The sequence below is a fragment of the Xyrauchen texanus genome, chromosome 49 (genome assembly GCF_025860055.1).
Source record: "Xyrauchen texanus isolate HMW12.3.18 chromosome 49, RBS_HiC_50CHRs, whole genome shotgun sequence".
NCBI lineage: Eukaryota > Metazoa > Chordata > Actinopteri > Cypriniformes > Catostomidae > Xyrauchen > Xyrauchen texanus.
The window spans coordinates 3,542,857-3,560,900 of record NC_068324.1 but is presented as its reverse complement, the minus strand read 5'-3'; the positions used below and the strand labels follow the sequence as shown (position 1 = coordinate 3,560,900).

Genomic DNA, 18,044 nt, shown 5'->3' with positions numbered 1-18,044 from the left:
AGAAATCACACCTGTCTCTGTGACAGCCGTAGGCTCTGTAAACAGGGACATCATTGTTTAGCCAATCACAAGGCTTTGAGGAGATCTCTGCCTGTCAGTCATTTTTGGACATTCGACTTTACGGACATGTCTTTGGAGGGCAGGAGTTTTGAGAGAGGGAGTGGTCTTATTCAGTGGCTAAGTCTAGTGAAAGTTAGCAGAATGGCTAACATCACTTAGAGCACCTTTAAAATGGTCCAACTGGTTTTTGGAACATGGTAGTTGGTGTATTGCTTGTCCAAGTTGGAATGGAATACCATGTAACTAGCTTGACCAAGATGGTCTACCAGGTCAAAACCAGTACTACCAGTGGTTAAACCAGCTGATCAAGCATTCAGATGATGAATGACTTGCTTGGACCAGCTACAAACCAGCCAGCTATCAGAAGTTGGTTTTAGCTGGATTTTCCAGCTGGGTTTATGCCTCCTTTGCTGTAAGTGTTCTTGACCGTACCAGCTGCTTGTATTCTCAGGTCGGCTTCACCTACTTTTCTCTCCTCCTCCTCTCTCTTTTATCATTCCCTCCCTCCATCTACTACCTTCCTCCCACCCAGCTGTCTTTCATTAGATCTCCCTATCTTCTTTTACTCCTCCTCTTCTCCTTATCTTCCTGTTCAGTCTCTCTGCATCCCTGCATTTAGCTGAAGAGCAACATGTTAATCAGTACAATTTATTGTATATTTTGGTCTGTGTGTGTGTGTGTGTGTGTGTGTGTGTGTGTGTGTGTGTGTGTGTGTGTGTGTGTGTTTACCTTGCAAAAAATTTCTGTGGTGAAATCTAAAATGTTTCTTGGTAGCATGTTAAAGGGTAGCGTGTTCCCCCAAATATTTTAATTCTCTCATCATTTACTCACCCTCAACCCATCCCAAATGCGTATGACTTTATTTCTTTTGCAGAACACAAAGATTAGTAGGTCCATACAATGCAAGTGAATGGGTGCCAGAATTGTGAAGCTCCAAAATCCACATAAGGGCAACATAAAAGTACTCCAGACGACTCTGCTGGTTAAATCCATGTCTTCTGAAGCAATAAGATAGGTGTGGGTGAGAAACAGATACATATTTAAGTCCTTTTCCCTTCACTTTCACGTTCTCCTTCTTCTGTTTTTGGTGATTCACATTCTTTGTTCATACCGCCCCCTACTGGAGAAAGGAAGGAGAATTTATGACAAAAATTACTTAATTTTGATCTGTTTCTCACCCACACTTATCATGTCGTGTCTGAATACATGGATTTAACCATTGGAGCCATATTAATTACTTTTAAGATCCCTTTATTTTGATTTTGGAGCTTCAAAATGTTGGCACCCATTTACTTCCATTGTATGGAGCTACAGAGCTGAAATATTCTTCTACAAATCTTAATATGTGTTCTGCAGAAGAAAGAAAGTCCTACACATCTGGGATGCCAGGAGGGTGAGTAAATCATGAGATAATTTTCATTTTTGGGTGAACTATCCCTTTAATACCATGTTTTATTTTTTAAATACCATGTTGTACTATGGTTATTCCATGTTTCTGGACATTAGTACCACAGTGAAATAATTTGTTTTGCATGTAATATATGGACATACCATGTTTTTTGGACAGTGGTCCCATGGTAAATTCTCGGTTAATCACGAAATAACTCTTAATATGGCGATAAAGGAGGCTTGCAAGGCTTGAGCCTGTGACAAACCATCCTAAAAAGCGATCTCTTTCCCCTCATGTCACTTCTAACTCATACTGTACCGGAGCAAGTGAATGGAGAGAGGAGCGGCTTCAGCTTTCAGAATGTAAGCGAGCTGCTAGACCCAAGTGTCATGAGCTTCATCTGCTCACATTGAGCGCAATCAGGCTCAGTGAGCACTGTTAGTAAAACAGCGCTCAAGCTCGCCAGACAGAGGGATGCACCAATGAAACACTGGAAAACACTAATGAAACACTACTGTCTTTACAAAGACGTGCTTTCAGCATTTAGATCAGGTGAAGATCAACAGCGAAGCATTGGTTAAGGGTTTCAGAGCATGTGAGATGTCTACCCTGAAAAAGGAAAATCCTGATGGTGTGACATTGGGCTCCAGCTTATATATTCATGATGATGTATCATATAGGCCATGTGGAATATATCAGTTGTGTATTTTATGGGGACTATAGAGTGTGCAGTATGCTAATTGCGCATTTTATGGGCATTGTGCCAATGGAAGGGTTAATGTGTTTACTACTATACATACGTACCTACTAAATGTATATGAGAGAACGTTCAGGAGAAGTATGTGTTGAGGAAATGTTGTGAACTGTCTTTGTGTTGTCTCTGTAAAGCTACGGAATGGACAGTGTCCAAAACAAATTTCCCTTCGGGGACAATAAAGTATATCTTAATCTTAATGATGTCAGAGCTAAGCTTTGCCAGCCAATCAAATTAGTGTGATGGTACAGGGTTTCAAAGTCAATGCCCCCTGAAAGGTGCTCCCGTAAATCAGCTTCTGACGCAGCGTCGAAGTTACCTGATGGAAAAAGAAGCATATTTTTTGGTCATGGTTATACCGTTTATTTAAATTGTTAAAGTTCATGGATATACCATGTATTATTATTATTATTATTATATTTTATTTGGAGGTGGAACAATTGGTAATACAATTTTAACATACTATGTTAAGCCCATGTTTTTTGTTCATTGTGGTATGGTAATTGTATGTTTTTGGACATTGTTACATGGTAAAACCATATTTTTTTTGCATATGGTGCAATGGTAATACCATTTTTTACATTGTTACACTATGGTAAGACCATGTTTATTTATTTTTAGAGGTGGTACCATTGGTAATACCATGGTTTGGACATTGATACATTGGTAACAAACCTCTTGGTTCAAACCTACTTAAGTGTGTGATGAAGTTGCCTTCAAATGTCTGTGTCATTAAAGTGGATGTGATATAATTCTGTTAGCTAGCTATAAACATGTCAACAGTTTAACTAACTTTAAATAACTTGCCCAGCAACCACTAAGCAACCACTAGCGGTGAAGACCTGCAAACTTCTGGCAAACATTTGCAGCATATCACAAGCTCATTTGCATGTGAAAATAAAGAGTGGCAAGATCGCAGCTAGTTTGCCAGAACTCTAGATTTTTTGTAAGGGGACACATGAAATCAAGCATGTATTGCAAGAAGCATCTGCGTTCATGTACTTCCGTAGAGCACAGTATGTTTCGGGCTGCGCTGCTCACTGTGAGTCAGCACTGACGTGTGTGTATTAGCATAACATTTAACGTTCATTAGTAATTAGCAAAAGTGCCTGAATTGCATTCACACACACATTCCCCATAAAAATGACAGACCTTCAGAGTGCACGCGTGTGTGTGTGTGTGTGCATGTGAGCGTGTTTGATATCTTCTGCAACCGATGCTGAAATATCTATCACTCATTAATAGGTTTTTCTAGCGCTATCTTGATTCTGCATCCATGACAACAATCTCAGTAAACTCTGTTATGTAGAAATACATTCTCAAAGATAAAATGGTGTGGAGTGACTTGCCCATGTCGGATGAATAGGAAGATCAGTGCGGTACTACGATTAGATTTCAGTAGAATTTAGCGTTAACATGTTGCAAAATGAGAGCTGATGTGTGCAATTTTTTTATGTTAAAATACTTTCCATCTCAGCTTAATATGCACAGACAACTATAAGTAAGCTATTCATTCTGTAGGAGGGTTTCCCTGAAAGGGTAAACACTATGGTGGTACCAAGTGGTGCTTTCAAAACACTGCGCTGGTTGTTCGTGTGTCAAGATGTAGCTCAGCGACGCAGCTTGATTGTAACTGCATGTAAACGTACAGATTGTGTGGTGTAATCAATTTATGTAATGCACAGCGGGTGAGTGTGTTACTTCAAAGGTTTAAATGAGGGTCAGAGATCATCTGGTTCAAAGTGCACTGATGCGATTAAACTCACACACACACACATTTCCAGGTGTATGCTGGGTAGCAGTTCAAGGTTTACTTCAGTGAAACTGCTCATTCATTCTTTGTTTTCTCATCAATGGCTTCTCTTGTCTTTAAAGTGAGTCGGCTGATTGGTCCTTCTCTTTCCAGGTGTGGGGATAGTTAGTGTGCGACTACCCGAACTTGTTGATGGTCGAAGGACTTTTTGGTCTGGTAGGATAAGGATATTAAACATATTTTGTGCTGAATTTAAGACAGACAATCTTGTACTCAAGCTTAGTGCTTGACATTCAGAATAATCTACATTCGACAGAATGCTTTTTCTTTTCTGACTATCACAAGACCAAACCACTATTAACATGCAAACTCATTTGATTTGTGTGCAGCCTTTTCTGTTCCTCTATAGATTGAAACTGAAAGCTGAATTTTTGTGATGGTCTCCCTGAAGAACTCTGTATTGCTTTTTCATAGCTCACAAGATTTAATGGAATTGTCAGTTACTGTATGTTGAAGTTTTATCTTTATCACAGATGTTTCTTCAAAATACAAATAGACACAATGAGACAGTTGTTGGGTATTGAGCTATTACATTAAAGTTGATAGGGTAGGGGGCCTGGGTAGTTGAGCGAGTACTGATGCTGACTACCACCCCTGGAGTCATGAGTTCAAATCCAGTGAGTTTAGTGACTCCAGCAAGGTCGAATATTGGCCAGGTTGCTAGGGAGGGTAGAGTCACATCGGTTAACCTCCTTGTGGTCCCTATAATGTGGTTCTCGCTCTCTGTGGGGCGCGTGGTGAGTTGTGTGTGGATGCTGCGGAGAATAGTGTGGGCCTCCACATGCACTACATCTCCGTGGTAACGTGCTCAACAAGCCATGTGATAAGATGCGCGGATTGGCGGTCTCAGAAGTGGAGGCAACTGAGATTCGTCCTCCTCCACCTGGATTGAGGCGAGTCACCATGCCACCATGAGGATTTAGGTTCCCATTGGGAATTGGCCATTCCAAATGGGGGGAGAAAAGGGGAGAAAATAAAAAACAAAAACAAAGTTGATAGTATAGTCAGATAATTTAGTCTTGGAAGAATTTGATGAGAAATGTTTGAGATTATATTGATCTGGTGCAGTTTCAGTTGGGTTGTCATTGTTGCTCAACCATTTTCATGTCACGAGGCCTTGTGCAAGACACTAAATATCCATGATTTAGTGTTAAATGATAGCAGGAACATTATGCCAGTCAAAACAGGCCTGATATTCCCTCAGTTAGAGAGATAGATGGACAGAGGTCAGGCTGATGGAAAAACAGCAGGATGGAAGTGGAAAAAACAAGAGCTGTGCTGTGAGAAGAAAATGAAAATAAAGGTCAACTTGGAGCAGCAAGTATTTCCATGCTGGTCCAGACTGGTTAATACTGGTTTGGCAGTGTTCTACCTGCTGGAAGGTTAAGGTTTAACTTGTTAAGATAGTTAAGAAGCCCGGTGGGGACACCAGCATCCTAAAACACAACTTAGAGACCGTTCATACGAAACACACTAAAAGAAGTTAGACGAAGTGCAGCGAATAGAACAGAACACCGGTTTCTTGAGAAGAAGTTTTAAAGTTCTTTTTAACCAGACACGGCCAAAAACTTTGCGGTTGTGCGTGGGCAGGGCTGGACTGCTAATCTGGCATACCGGGCATTTACCCGGTGGGCCAATGCAATTTGGGGCCGATCAGGGGCGGACTGTACGGCTGGTGGGTCGGCAGAGAAACGTGCCAAATTGGCCACGATAAGCTTAAATGCGCCGCCGCGTTATGCAGAACGGACCACAAAACGGCGCTGCGATATGCAGGAAAGGACAGCGAACCCCCCCTCAACAACTTTCGGATAACCACCACCACACACCCCCTCCCTCTCGACAAGTTTTGGGCCGGTTGCCATGTAAAATCCCGGGCCAATTTCTCTTCTCAGTCCAGCCCTGTGCGTGAGACGCTGAAAAAACAGTGAGCCATGCAACGGTCAAAGGTGAAAAATGCAATGCTGATTAGTTCGCAAAATCAGGACTGTATCTTCAAAAATAATGACTGTTTCCAAACATGAACAAGCCCATAGAAGCTGTTCTGTCATGTTTTTTCAAGTTCACACATGATTTGTACCCATAATCTTGACAAAATAATCTTGACAAAACAGCAAATAAAAATAACTGTAATGCACGCCTTCTTTGAAAACTGTTGTGGCACAAACATCCTGCCACAATTAGCTTAAATATTTGCTATATACAGTAAATAATCCTTCTTTTAGTAAGTAAACAGAAAAAAATAAAGGATGGACGTCCGGAGTATATACGTATGCATAATATTATAAATTATGAATTGAAATGATTTGGGATGCTAATTCTAATCTCACATACTATTTTGGATGGATAGTTGGCAAATTGGAAAGTCCATGTTCTACAATTCTCTTTCTCAATTTGAGTTTCAACATTTTAGCATGTTTTGCTAGCATGACAAATCTATTTTCAGCCTCTTACAAGAAGAAGAAAAAGAGGAAACCAGTGAAAAATTGCTGATTTATAGGTAGAAACACTGAAAAGATTTCCAGTCAGCAGAAATCAGGAGAGGAAACGCAGAAGGAAGAGAGGGCGGAGACAAAGCAAGAAAGAGATGTCGTGATTGGCTGAATGGAGGGGAGGAAAGAGGGAGGAGGGGGAGAGAGAGAAAGTCTTCAAGTCGTTCAAATTCCAAATATGATTAGTCTTATTTTCCACACGCACACCTTGTGATCTTTTCTATCTCGCTTTCTGTCTCTATCTAGTCTTCTCTTTTTAAACTTCATCCCATTTCAATGTGTTTAGTAGTAAAGGTTCATTCATTCATTAATTTCTGTTAAAATGACCATTACAGCTGCTTTTACTAAGGGGGGTAATAGGGTTCAAAACAGTGTTACTTTGAATGCAAACTTTAATAAAGTGAAAACTCATAGCATAACATAAATATATAACAGAAATGCCATGAGTGTACCTGCATTCACTATTACCATTATTTTGAATGGCCATGGATAATGAAGCAATGTGATAACAATTTTACCTGGTCGCAAAAAGTAGTCCGTTAATTTACCTGATGAACTTTCACCTTTTGCTGACCTTTTATGCTTCTCAGAGCTAATGTGTGCTTCTAAACAACTTGCACCTTTATTAGCAACAGACCATAAGTGCCATCTTTACATGTCATACATTCTGCTTCCTATGGGTCTCGACCTTGCACTTTGGTTTGAGCATTGTTTCCAATTAGCTGCCATTTGCCTCTACTGTCAAGCAACTGTTTGATGCCGCACGCAACAGCTCTTCGCAGGTTCGTGGAGAGATTGACAGGCAGGAATTTGGCCAATAGTTGCTGCAAGCCTCTTATAATCGACCGATTGCTGTTCGAGAAGGCGGGATTCACAAAAGAGGGGTTAAAGCCATGCAAACATGCACACACACACAATTAAGTATTAGACAAGATACATCATAATGCAACTAAAGCCGAATCTCTGACATTTTCGCAAATTTACAAATCCCGGCCAGATGCTTTTTTAAGGTCCGAAAAAGAGGACATGTGGAGGCTGCTCAAAATTCACACATTTGTCCATTAAATTTGACCCAAATCATTATCAAAGGACATTGAGTATTTACTCTAGCCATCACTGGATGATAATGTGTGTCTATGTATCTTTCTGTGATGAGGAGGTTAGCGGCGTGGAGTTGTTGAAGCACTAGTTGTGCTTTCCCAGAGTAAAAACCCCATTAATATTTATTCATTTTAATTTCCTATTAATGACACTTCATGAACCTGTAAAGATAGACCTACAAAAAGACTTCCGGAGCCAGTATGGCTTATATGAAGTATAAGGAGTAAAACAAGGGATGCTCTTCAGTGCGAAGAATTTCTGCAGTCAAATATCGAGATATGACACCTGCCTCATAAAAGACACTGACTGCACTGCTCACAATCAGTCTCTCTTTCTCTCTCTCTGTCTTTCAGATATCTAGCAGAGACAGGTGAATGAACTGATCGCAAATCCAAGCCTCGGAGATACCCACGAAGACGTTCACTCTAACGCCTTAAACATACACACACAAGCACACACACTGAAGACGAACAGGGACTCAGATAAATGGCTGACAAACAGATCAGGTGAGTTTATAAATACATACCAGTCTTTCACTGGTCGAAAAACAGATAGTCTTCCAAACTCATGCCGTTGGTTGAGTCATTGTCGCTGTGTCTGGCTTGACGGGCCGCTCAAACAAACATAGCAATGTTTTGATAGTGCCACAGAGACATAGTATTTCCTTTCCCTTTGATGTCTCCCTGTTTCTCATTTCCTCTCAATCGTTGCTCCAGTTTGCCTGCAAAGCTAATAAACGGCGGTGTGGCCGGACTTATCGGCGTAACCTGTGTATTTCCAATTGACTTGGCCAAGACTCGCCTTCAAAACCAGCAGAATGGATCCCGCCTCTATACCAGCATGTGAGTCGAATTCAAATCTCATTACAGGTTCTGTAAGTCTTCGTGTTGTGATTGTGCATTATTTCATTGTGTGTATGTTTGTGCATTCTGCAGGTCAGACTGCCTTATTAAGACCATTCGGTCGGAAGGATACTTTGGGATGTACAGAGGTATGTGATTATTTTCAACGGTACATCACAGTTATTAGCAACCTGGTCTCATAGTGAAAACGTGACTCTATGTACATTTTTGCAAAACATGTTATAGGTGTCTCTAGGTACAATTCCCTCAGTTCCCAGGAGAAATGAACACTAGAGGCACTACAATATGTGTGTTTTATTCACTTTCACTCAAATCATGACTTCAATGGCTGATAATGACTATAAATACTTATTTTTCTGTCTATTACTCAGACCCTGCTATTTTATGATATCGACACACCTTTACTCTTACGCAAAACGATACATTTTAATGCTTGTATTACAGACCTTATATACACTTATTCCAGAATTAAAAGCTTAATAGAGCTTTGGACTTCAAATCAGAGGGCCATGGTTCAAGTCCAGCCATGAACTCAAGCTAAAACGTGACACAACAGAGTCATAGCATCGACACGGAATGAGGTGGTTGCGTCAGAAAATGAGATTTTGATTGGGTTAGGATGTCTTTTTTAAAAGTCTTGTTTATATCTTAAAACACTATTGGTTAGGTTCAGGCAAACGTTTTAGGTTAGGGAGGTATATTTGAAAAACATCCATCTAAAATTCACCCTAATACCACATTTGAATATACCAATTTACTCGCTTTTGGTGCTCCCAGCTGGACATTTTACTGAATAACTGCAGCCAAACGCGTTATACAACTCGTAAATCTTGAATTGCAAAATGTTGTCATGGTCACATAAATTGAATGAGGGCTTGTTATTAGTGGTGTTTCCACTGATTGGTCAATGGCACCATCTAGTGGTCTGATATTTCTGAGTAACAACCGCACATCCATGTATCAGACCGCTCATCCGGGTATTAAAACATATCAGACCACTTATTGGGTATTGCAATTCATCTTTCCTGCTTTACGGATCATTGTGTAATCTCAACAAGTAAGCTCAAATCAATGTTTCATGCCCATGTGTTTATTTATTTGCCAAGAAGTGTTGCAATACTGTAGGCTGGAGAATTAATCAGATGGTAATTTTTACAAAATAAAAACCTACAGAACTCCGACGCAAACCGGAGATGGATTTCAGCACATCAGCGATTTATTTCAATATTTATATTCAATATTTTATGTTCATGTATTAATATATGGAGAGTGGTGGTGGCGTAGTGGGCTAAAGCACATAACTGGTAATCAGAAGGTCGCTGGTTCGATCCCCACAGCCACCACCATTGTGTCCTTGAGCAAGCATTTAACTCCAGGTTGCTCCGGGGGGATTGTCCCTGTAATAAGTGCACTGTAAGTCGCTTTGGATAAAAGCATCTGCCAAATGCATAAATGTAAAAATGTAAATGTAAATATTGTTATCGCAAAATAAACCCCTTTGGGATGATACAATACTCCTGAACACCATGTCGGGGCTTAATTTGCGATAACAAATGGCTGAGTGTACATTATCCCTTTCAAATGAAATTGTTGCATTGCACCTGCCACATCTACCAGCAAATAGAGCAGCTTTCATCTAAAGTCCTAATCAAACCGGAAATGTTTGTTTGTGTAGATGAAATTGAAACTGTAGCATTCTTTACTCTTCTTTTCATTCTCTCTCTCGCTCTCTCAGGTGCTGCAGTGAATTTAACTCTCGTCACTCCAGAAAAAGCCATCAAGTTGGCGGCAAATGATTTTTTCAGGTTTCACCTCTCTAAGGACGGGTGAGAAACATAAACAGAGACATATGAGCAAACATACAGCACATGTACAAATCACTATAAACATGGTGACTAGCCCTTTTAGGTGACTGTGCAGCTCACACACACTGACACATCTTCTGGACTGATATACTGGTTGGTTTCATTCCCGGCCTCGAACACTTCCACACACACACACACACACACACACTCACACACAAAGCTCGACATTTCTCATTTCTCTGTGAAATATGTCAGGTTACACTGACATTCTGTAAAATGCATTAAATTATGTATTTATCAATCTGAAAATGTATTTATTTGGCTTATTCTTTCCATTAATGTTCAGGTTAAAGGGATAATTCTCTCATCATTTACTCACCCTCATGCCATCCCAGATGTGTATGACTATCCCACTTCTGCAGAACACAAATTAAGATTTTTAGAAGAATATTTCAGCTCTGTAGGTCCATACAATGCAAGTGAATGTTGGCCAGAACTTGGAAGCTCCAAAAAGCAAATAAAGGCAGCATAAAAGTAATCAATAAGACTCCAGTGGTTTAATCCATGTCTTCAGAAGCGACATGATAGGTGTTGGTGAGATACAGATCTATATTTAAGCCCTTTTTTTTTTTACTACAAATCTCCAGTTTCACTTTCACATTCTTCTTTTGTTTTTGGTGATTCACATTCTTCGTGCATATCACCACCTACTGGACAGTGAGGAGAATGTATAGTATAAATGGATTTAAATATTGATCTGTTTCTCACCCACACCTATCATATTGCTTCTACAGACATGGATTAATCCACTGGAGTCTTATTGATTACTTTTATGCTGCCTTTATGTGCTTTTTGAAGCTCCAAAGTTCTGGTCACCATTCACTTATGGACCTACAGAGCTGAGATATTCTTCTAAACATTTTTGTGTTCAACAGAAGAACTAGTCTTTCATATCTGGGATGGCATGAGGGTGAGTAAATGATGAGAGAAATTTCATTTTTGCGTGAACTATCCCTTTAAGTTTCATTAGAAATTAAAAAGCAATATTATGAATGAAAAACACATAATTAGGTTGTAGAAAGAATATGTAACATTAGTGTTGTGCTATTAATGTTATTAATATGTAATATTTGTAATATTTACACTCTAATTATAAACTTTCTTTGTTATTTAAAACAATCTTTAATATTCCCCCCCACAAAAATGGATTATATTTGTAACATGGTACTGTGGTATCAGATTATACCTTGGTATTATGATATATACCATGTTACTGTATTATTACCATATTCATATACCATGGTATTCACTTCAAATAATAGCATGTTATTACCAAAGTACATGTCCAAAAAATCATGATAATACCATGGTACTTTTTGTAAGCAAGTTATTTTCTACAGACCTGATAAAATCACAAAAAGTACTTGGTATTACCATAAAAATATACCATGGTTTTTGGCCACTAACATTATGGTAATACAATAGTATTTTGATATTTACCATGGTATTCTATCACTACCATGATGGTAGTACTAGAGTATTCTTTAAAGTACCTTGCGGTGCCATTTAAATATGGTAATCAAACAGTACCATGGTATATATCAAATTACCATGGTATTACCATCTGATACCATCACTGAGCGATGGTAACCATGATAATATGTTTCTGTAAAAGACATGCCGGCACTGTCAGACATCTCAATTGATTCAGCACATGGAAGAGTGCTGCATTACATGACAGACATTAATATTAAATAGAGAGAGCAGCACACAGACAGCACAATGCCCTCTCAAATATCATCAAGATTCTCTGACCTCCTGCATCTCCATGATGACTGAAAACAGGTCCAGTGAATTATTGACCAAAGCTGCCTTGTTAGACTGTGAATTATTAACATCCTTCAGTGTGTGTGTGTGTGTGTGTGTGTGTGTGTGTGTGTGGTGATAATACCATGCCTTCATAGGTGCTTGCTAACAGCACTTGCCCCTACAGTCTGTTAAGGCTAAATGGGGGATCTTTGTTATCTTTGTTGTGGTGATAATGACAACGTTTGCTCTGATTTAGAAAAAGTGTCCTAAATATCGAATTCTCCATTCATATTGTTTATTCAGGCAGAAACTCACCTTATTGCGAGAGATGCTGGCTGGTTGTGGTGCAGGTACATGTCAGGTCAGTACACAAAACACACACACAAACATTTACCAAACTGTCTTAATAGGGACATCCCATAGACTTCACTTACAAATGTACCATTGTATTACAATGTTTTTGGTCATGTACTGTACCATATTCAGTTAAAACCCTTGGAGTACCATGTAAATACTATGGTAGATGAATATGGTAATAATTCAGTATCATGGTATATTAAAAGTACCATGTTATTACCATCTGATTCATCACTGTACCATTGTACCACCACATGTAGTCTGATTCCCAAACAAATGACTCTTATGAATTGTTCTTTTGAATCTTCAACACAAAACATACAGCGTGAACAGTGCAGCTGATTCCCTAACAAATGACTCTTATGAATCGTTCTTTTGAATCTTCAACACAAAACATACAGTGTGACCGTTGCAGCTGATTCCCAAACAAATGACTCTTATGAACCAGTTCTTTTGAATCTTCAACACAAAACATACAGCTTGAACAGTGCAACTGATTCCCTAACAAATGACTCTTATGAACCAGTGCTTTTGAATCTATAGCACGAAACATAAGTGTGACCAATGTAGTCTGATTCCCAAACAAATGACTCTTATGAATTGTTCTTTTGAATCTTCAACACAAAACAAACAGCGTGAACAGTGCAGCTGATTCCCAAACAAATGACTCTTATGAATCGTTCTTTTGAATTTTCAACACAAAACATACAGTGTGACCGTTGCAGCTGATTCCCAAACAAATGACTCTTATGAACCAGTTCTTTTGAATCTTCAACACAAAACATACAGCTTGAACAGTACAGCTGATTCCCTAACAAATGACTCTTATGAATCGTTCTTTTGAATCTTCAACACAAAACATACAGTGTGACCGTTGCAGCTGATTCCCAAACAAATGACTCTTATGAATCAGTTCTTTTGAATCTTCAACACAAAACATACAGCTTGAACAGTGCAGCTGATTCCCTAACAAATGACTCTTATGAATCGTTCTTTTGAATCTATAGCGCGAAACATAAGTGCGATCAATGTAGTCTGATTCCCAAACAAATGACTCTTATGAGCCAGTTCTTTTGAAACAGCAACATCATGCGCTAAAAGCAGACGACTAGTAGCCTGAGACTGAGTTTGAAAGGAACGAGTTGGACCCATACAGGCAAGGAGACTCTTGCGTGTTACTAGACCAGTTATTGAACCAAAGAACTCGTTCAAAATGAACGAGTCAAACCTACAGGCAGAATCTAAAGTCAGCTTTTCGGTCAAGTACAGCTCAAAAAGAACTGTCCAAATAACTGTCGAAGTTTGCCAAGGATTACAGAGGAGCTGCTAATATAAGCATGCATGAACCGAGGGCTTAAACGAGCCTGGGGCGAAAATCTTAGTGGTTTTTCAAAGCACTTTACACTGTGACTCATTCACCCATTCACACACACACTCACACACCAATGACAGCAGAGCTGCCATGCAAGGCGCTAGCCTGCCATTAGGAGCAACTTGGGACACTATCTTATGACACCGTATCCATCAACTCAGAGTACAATAATTCCATCTGGCCTGCGAGACAAACACAAATGCATTAACCGTACAAACACACACCCGTTAAACATTCACATTATACCATCATGAGCACATCAGCCACAAACACACTCTGTTGAACACACATTTACCTGCAGCGCTTCACTAAAACACGAGATAAGGGTAATGAGTGAAAATGATGTCAGAATTTTCCATTTTTGGCAAACTATTCCTTTAACCAACCAAATGTCTGTTATGTACAGTGGAAGTGAAACAGTCATGTGACATGTTTGAGCCAATCAGAGCTGATCAGCTTCCTGTGGTCAATGACTATGTTTTTAACCATGTCTGATTAAATGATGGTATTAGACTAATGTATGTAACAGACTCTGGATTAAGCTAGCCGTTGTGAGCACATGATCTCTCCAACCCTTATATCTTTTATATATAATCCCATCAACCAGCAGGGTTGTGAGGGTTACTTTTGAAATGTATTCCACTACAGATTACAGATTACATGCTGTAAAATGTCATTTGTAGTGTATTCCGTTAGATTACTCAAGGTCAGTAATGTAATCTAAATACTTTGGATTACTTTTCAGCACTGGTAACTTTTTTCACTTGTTTTGACTAATAAAAAACTGCCATTTTAGTAAGACAATATACACATTAAAAATACATTCTCTGAAAAACCCAAATATCTTATGCAGTGTTGTTTCTAAAACAAGATCAAATTGATCTTGTTTTAAGGATTTTTAGATATTTTTTACAGGAAAAAAATACAACAATTATTATCAAGAATACGATTTTTGCCCTAATATTAAAGGTCTTACTAGCAAAAAATAAATTATGATCCAACCTGAAAAAATACGATCGTGGCTGGTAACATGTGCATGTAAAATGGCTTGAAATAGCATTTTAGCTTAGCATAAAGCTAACAATTTACACAAGGTTTATTTCAATTTCTTCTGCTTCAAATGTGTTTCTCTGTCTGCTCGTATGAATGTAACACATCATAAGAAAGTGTTTCACCGCTGTTCAAATGCACTTTGGATCGCATCATTTATATGTATAAATGTTTTCCATCTGAAGAACTAAATGTTAAATGAAACAAATGACAATAAAATGCAAAGAAATCTCTTCAGTAATCAAACTACTTTCTGAATGTAACTGTATTCTAATTGCAATGATATGAATTGTAACTGTAGTGGAATACAGTTGCTATTATTTAGTATTTTAAATACGTAATCCCTGTTACATTTATTCCGTTACTCCACCAGTGCCTAGTCAGGCGAGAGAGCGTAACCCACTTACAGTACCGTCCACTGACAAACCCCTTCAGATTTGAATAAACGTGTAATCGGGTCTCCTGTGACTGTCATTAATCCCCAGTCATCTATATTCACTGATGTCGCTTCATGTTTATGCTAATCTTACAGAGTTTTGCACGGACACAGAAAATGTGAAATCTAGTTGAATATCCTGTTTCACTCAGAAATACGGCATGTTGTTGAAGTAAAATGGGTTGCATTGCAAAATGTTCATACAAATTTCACGTCGACTTAAAAAGACTCGGGCGGGAGGGATATGGCTAAGTGCATGTTGTTGGTTTTAGTTTCTCTCCAACACAAAGTACAGGCTTTCTGGACAATGGATGCTCTTAATCACGGCTAGCTAAAGGAGGAATGTTAGCATTAGCGTAAAAAGGCGCACAGATTTACAACCAGTTTAGCAGGTTACAACTAAGCTTTAGGCTGTCATCAGACAGCGGTCTAAATGGGTGGCTTTGGGTGTCAAATCCATGACGTTTTATTTATGTGGATACATGAGTTAAAAACATGTGTGTGCTTGTTTACAGCTGTTTTAGGTAGTGAGGTCTCTCATTTTCCTCTTCTTATCTCCTCTGTATTGCAGGTTATTGTTACAACACCAATGGAGATGCTAAAGATTCAGCTGCAAGACGCTGGAAGAATAGGTAAGGATATAGATATCTAAAGAAAAAGAGGAAAGTATGGAGTGAGGTAAAGTGAGAAAAATGAGGAAAGATACAAGAGAACGAAAGTTAAGCATTAGCTGATCACAAAGCTCTGCCCTCTTGTGGCCATGTTTCACTCAGGCCTTTCTATCTGCTTTATCTGTGTGTTATTGTCAGTCAGATAGATATGATATATCTATGTGCACGTTGCAGCTGAATGTGGCCAAAATCAGATTTTGTTTTCACTCACATGTGACACAGATCTGTTAATTGGGTGACAGTGTGAACAGCCACAATCAATTTGAATCTTACATTTTCCATTTTGATCTGGGCCACTTTCATAAGTGGTAATATATCAGATTTTTTTCCCCATGTGGCTTCAGTCTGAACAACCAGGTCAAATTTAATGTGATTGTTTTTACATTTATCCAACTAAACATTCGTCACCTGTGTGCTTGACTTACTGCATAATATGCCTGTTATAGTTTCAAGTCATATCTTCTTTTTAGTTAATAAAGTTGGAAGAATTTCACTGTAAGAGTCTCAAACTGTATCTAAACGTGAATGCAAGCAAGTCAATAGAAATCTAAATGAATGATTACAGATAGCATCTCTTTCCTTACATATACAGTGGCAAGAAAAGTTTTACCTGCTTGGGAATTACCTGCATTTATATATAAATGTGTCTGAAAATCTGGTTTGACCTTCATTTAAGTTACAATAATGAACAAACACAATCTGTTTCAACTAATAACACACAAATTATTGTATTGTTCTTGTACACACTAAATACAGAATTCAAACATTCACTGTATAGGTTGGAAAAAGTATGTGAACCCCTAGGCTAATGACGTCAACAAAAGCTAATTAGAGTTTGGAGTTGGCAAACCTGGCATCCAGTTAATGAAACGAGATTGTAGGTGTGGGTTAGAGCTACTTTGACTTATAAAAAGCACTCAAACATTTTGCGTTCGCTGTGCACAAGAAGCATCTGCTGATGTGAAACATGCCTCGCAAAAATGAGATCTCAGAAGACCTGCAATCAGGAATTGTTGCTTCGCATAAAGCTGGATAGGGTTACATAGTTGTGGCAGGGCGGAGGGCGGGGCCGGGACGTGATCCTACACACCCGGTCCCGTATTAGGCTAATCAAGCCTTCGAGAGGGATAAAGGTCGACTGCCGAGGATCGTGCAGGAGAGAGAGATCGTTAATGAACATGTCTGTCATGTGTGTGTTTGTCTTTTCTTTTAAGTTTATCATTAAAACTATTATTGTCTATTATCAAAGAGCGGTTGTTTTGAGTGATGCAGGACACTCAAACCAAAGAGGTTACAACTCAGCTGTTAGTACCGAAGAGCCGCCGGGAAACACTCTTCCAGGCGGCGCACTATAATCCAATGGCCGGCCACTTAGGTCACGAAAAGTCTTTGAAACATATAATGGCCTGTTTCTTTTGCCCGGGCATTCACGGGGACGTTCGCAAGTGGTGTGCGGCGTGCCGGGAATGTCAGTTGGTGAACCCACCGGCCACCCCAAAAGCGCCATTGCGCCCGCTGCCGTTGATCGAGATCCCCTTCGAGAGAATTGGAATGGATCTTGTCGGGCCATTAGAAAAGATAAACACACACATGACGGACATGTCCGTTAACGATCTCTCTCTCCCGCACGATCCTCTGCAGTCGACATTTATCCCTCACGGAGGCTTGATTAGCCTAATATGGGACAAGGTGTGTAGGATCCCAGCCCCGCCCTCCGCCCTGCCACAATAGTTATTAAGAGTTTAGATATTCATCTGTCCACAGTTTGATCGTTGTCTATAAATGGAGGCGATTTAGTACTGTGGCTATTCTCCCTAGATGTGGCCGTCCAGCCAAGATGACTCAAAGGGCGCACCGCAGAATGCTCAATGAGGTAAAAAGAAATCTAGGGTGACAGATAAAGATTTGAAGGAATCACTGGAACTGGTTAACGTCTTTGTTCATGAGTCTACTATACGGAAAACAAGGAAATCACGAAGGAAGCCGCTGCATTCAAACAAATGGCATAAAAATGGCGCCGCATACTAACATGAAAACATTATCCCAACGGTTATGTATGGTGGAGGTAGCGTCA

At 39.4% G+C, this 18,044-nt stretch overlaps 1 protein-coding gene across 4 annotated transcripts in view; it reads left to right on the top strand.

Annotated features, from left to right (window-relative positions):
* The window catches only part of LOC127640628 (mitochondrial glutamate carrier 1-like), a 33,386-nt gene that overhangs the window by 3,730 nt on the left and 11,612 nt on the right, over positions 1-18,044 (top strand). Inside the window, exons 1-7 of one of the 4 annotated variants that reach the window (XM_052123294.1) lie at positions 4,035-4,078; positions 7,961-8,113; positions 8,324-8,449; positions 8,543-8,598; positions 10,206-10,296; positions 12,388-12,445; positions 15,871-15,931. In XM_052123294.1, the coding sequence (XP_051979254.1) occupies positions 8,094-8,113; positions 8,324-8,449; positions 8,543-8,598; positions 10,206-10,296; positions 12,388-12,445; positions 15,871-15,931 (412 nt within the window). In that variant the 5' untranslated portion in view covers positions 4,035-4,078; positions 7,961-8,093. The other 3 variants (XM_052123295.1, XM_052123296.1, XM_052123293.1) reach the window with 3 other exon arrangements.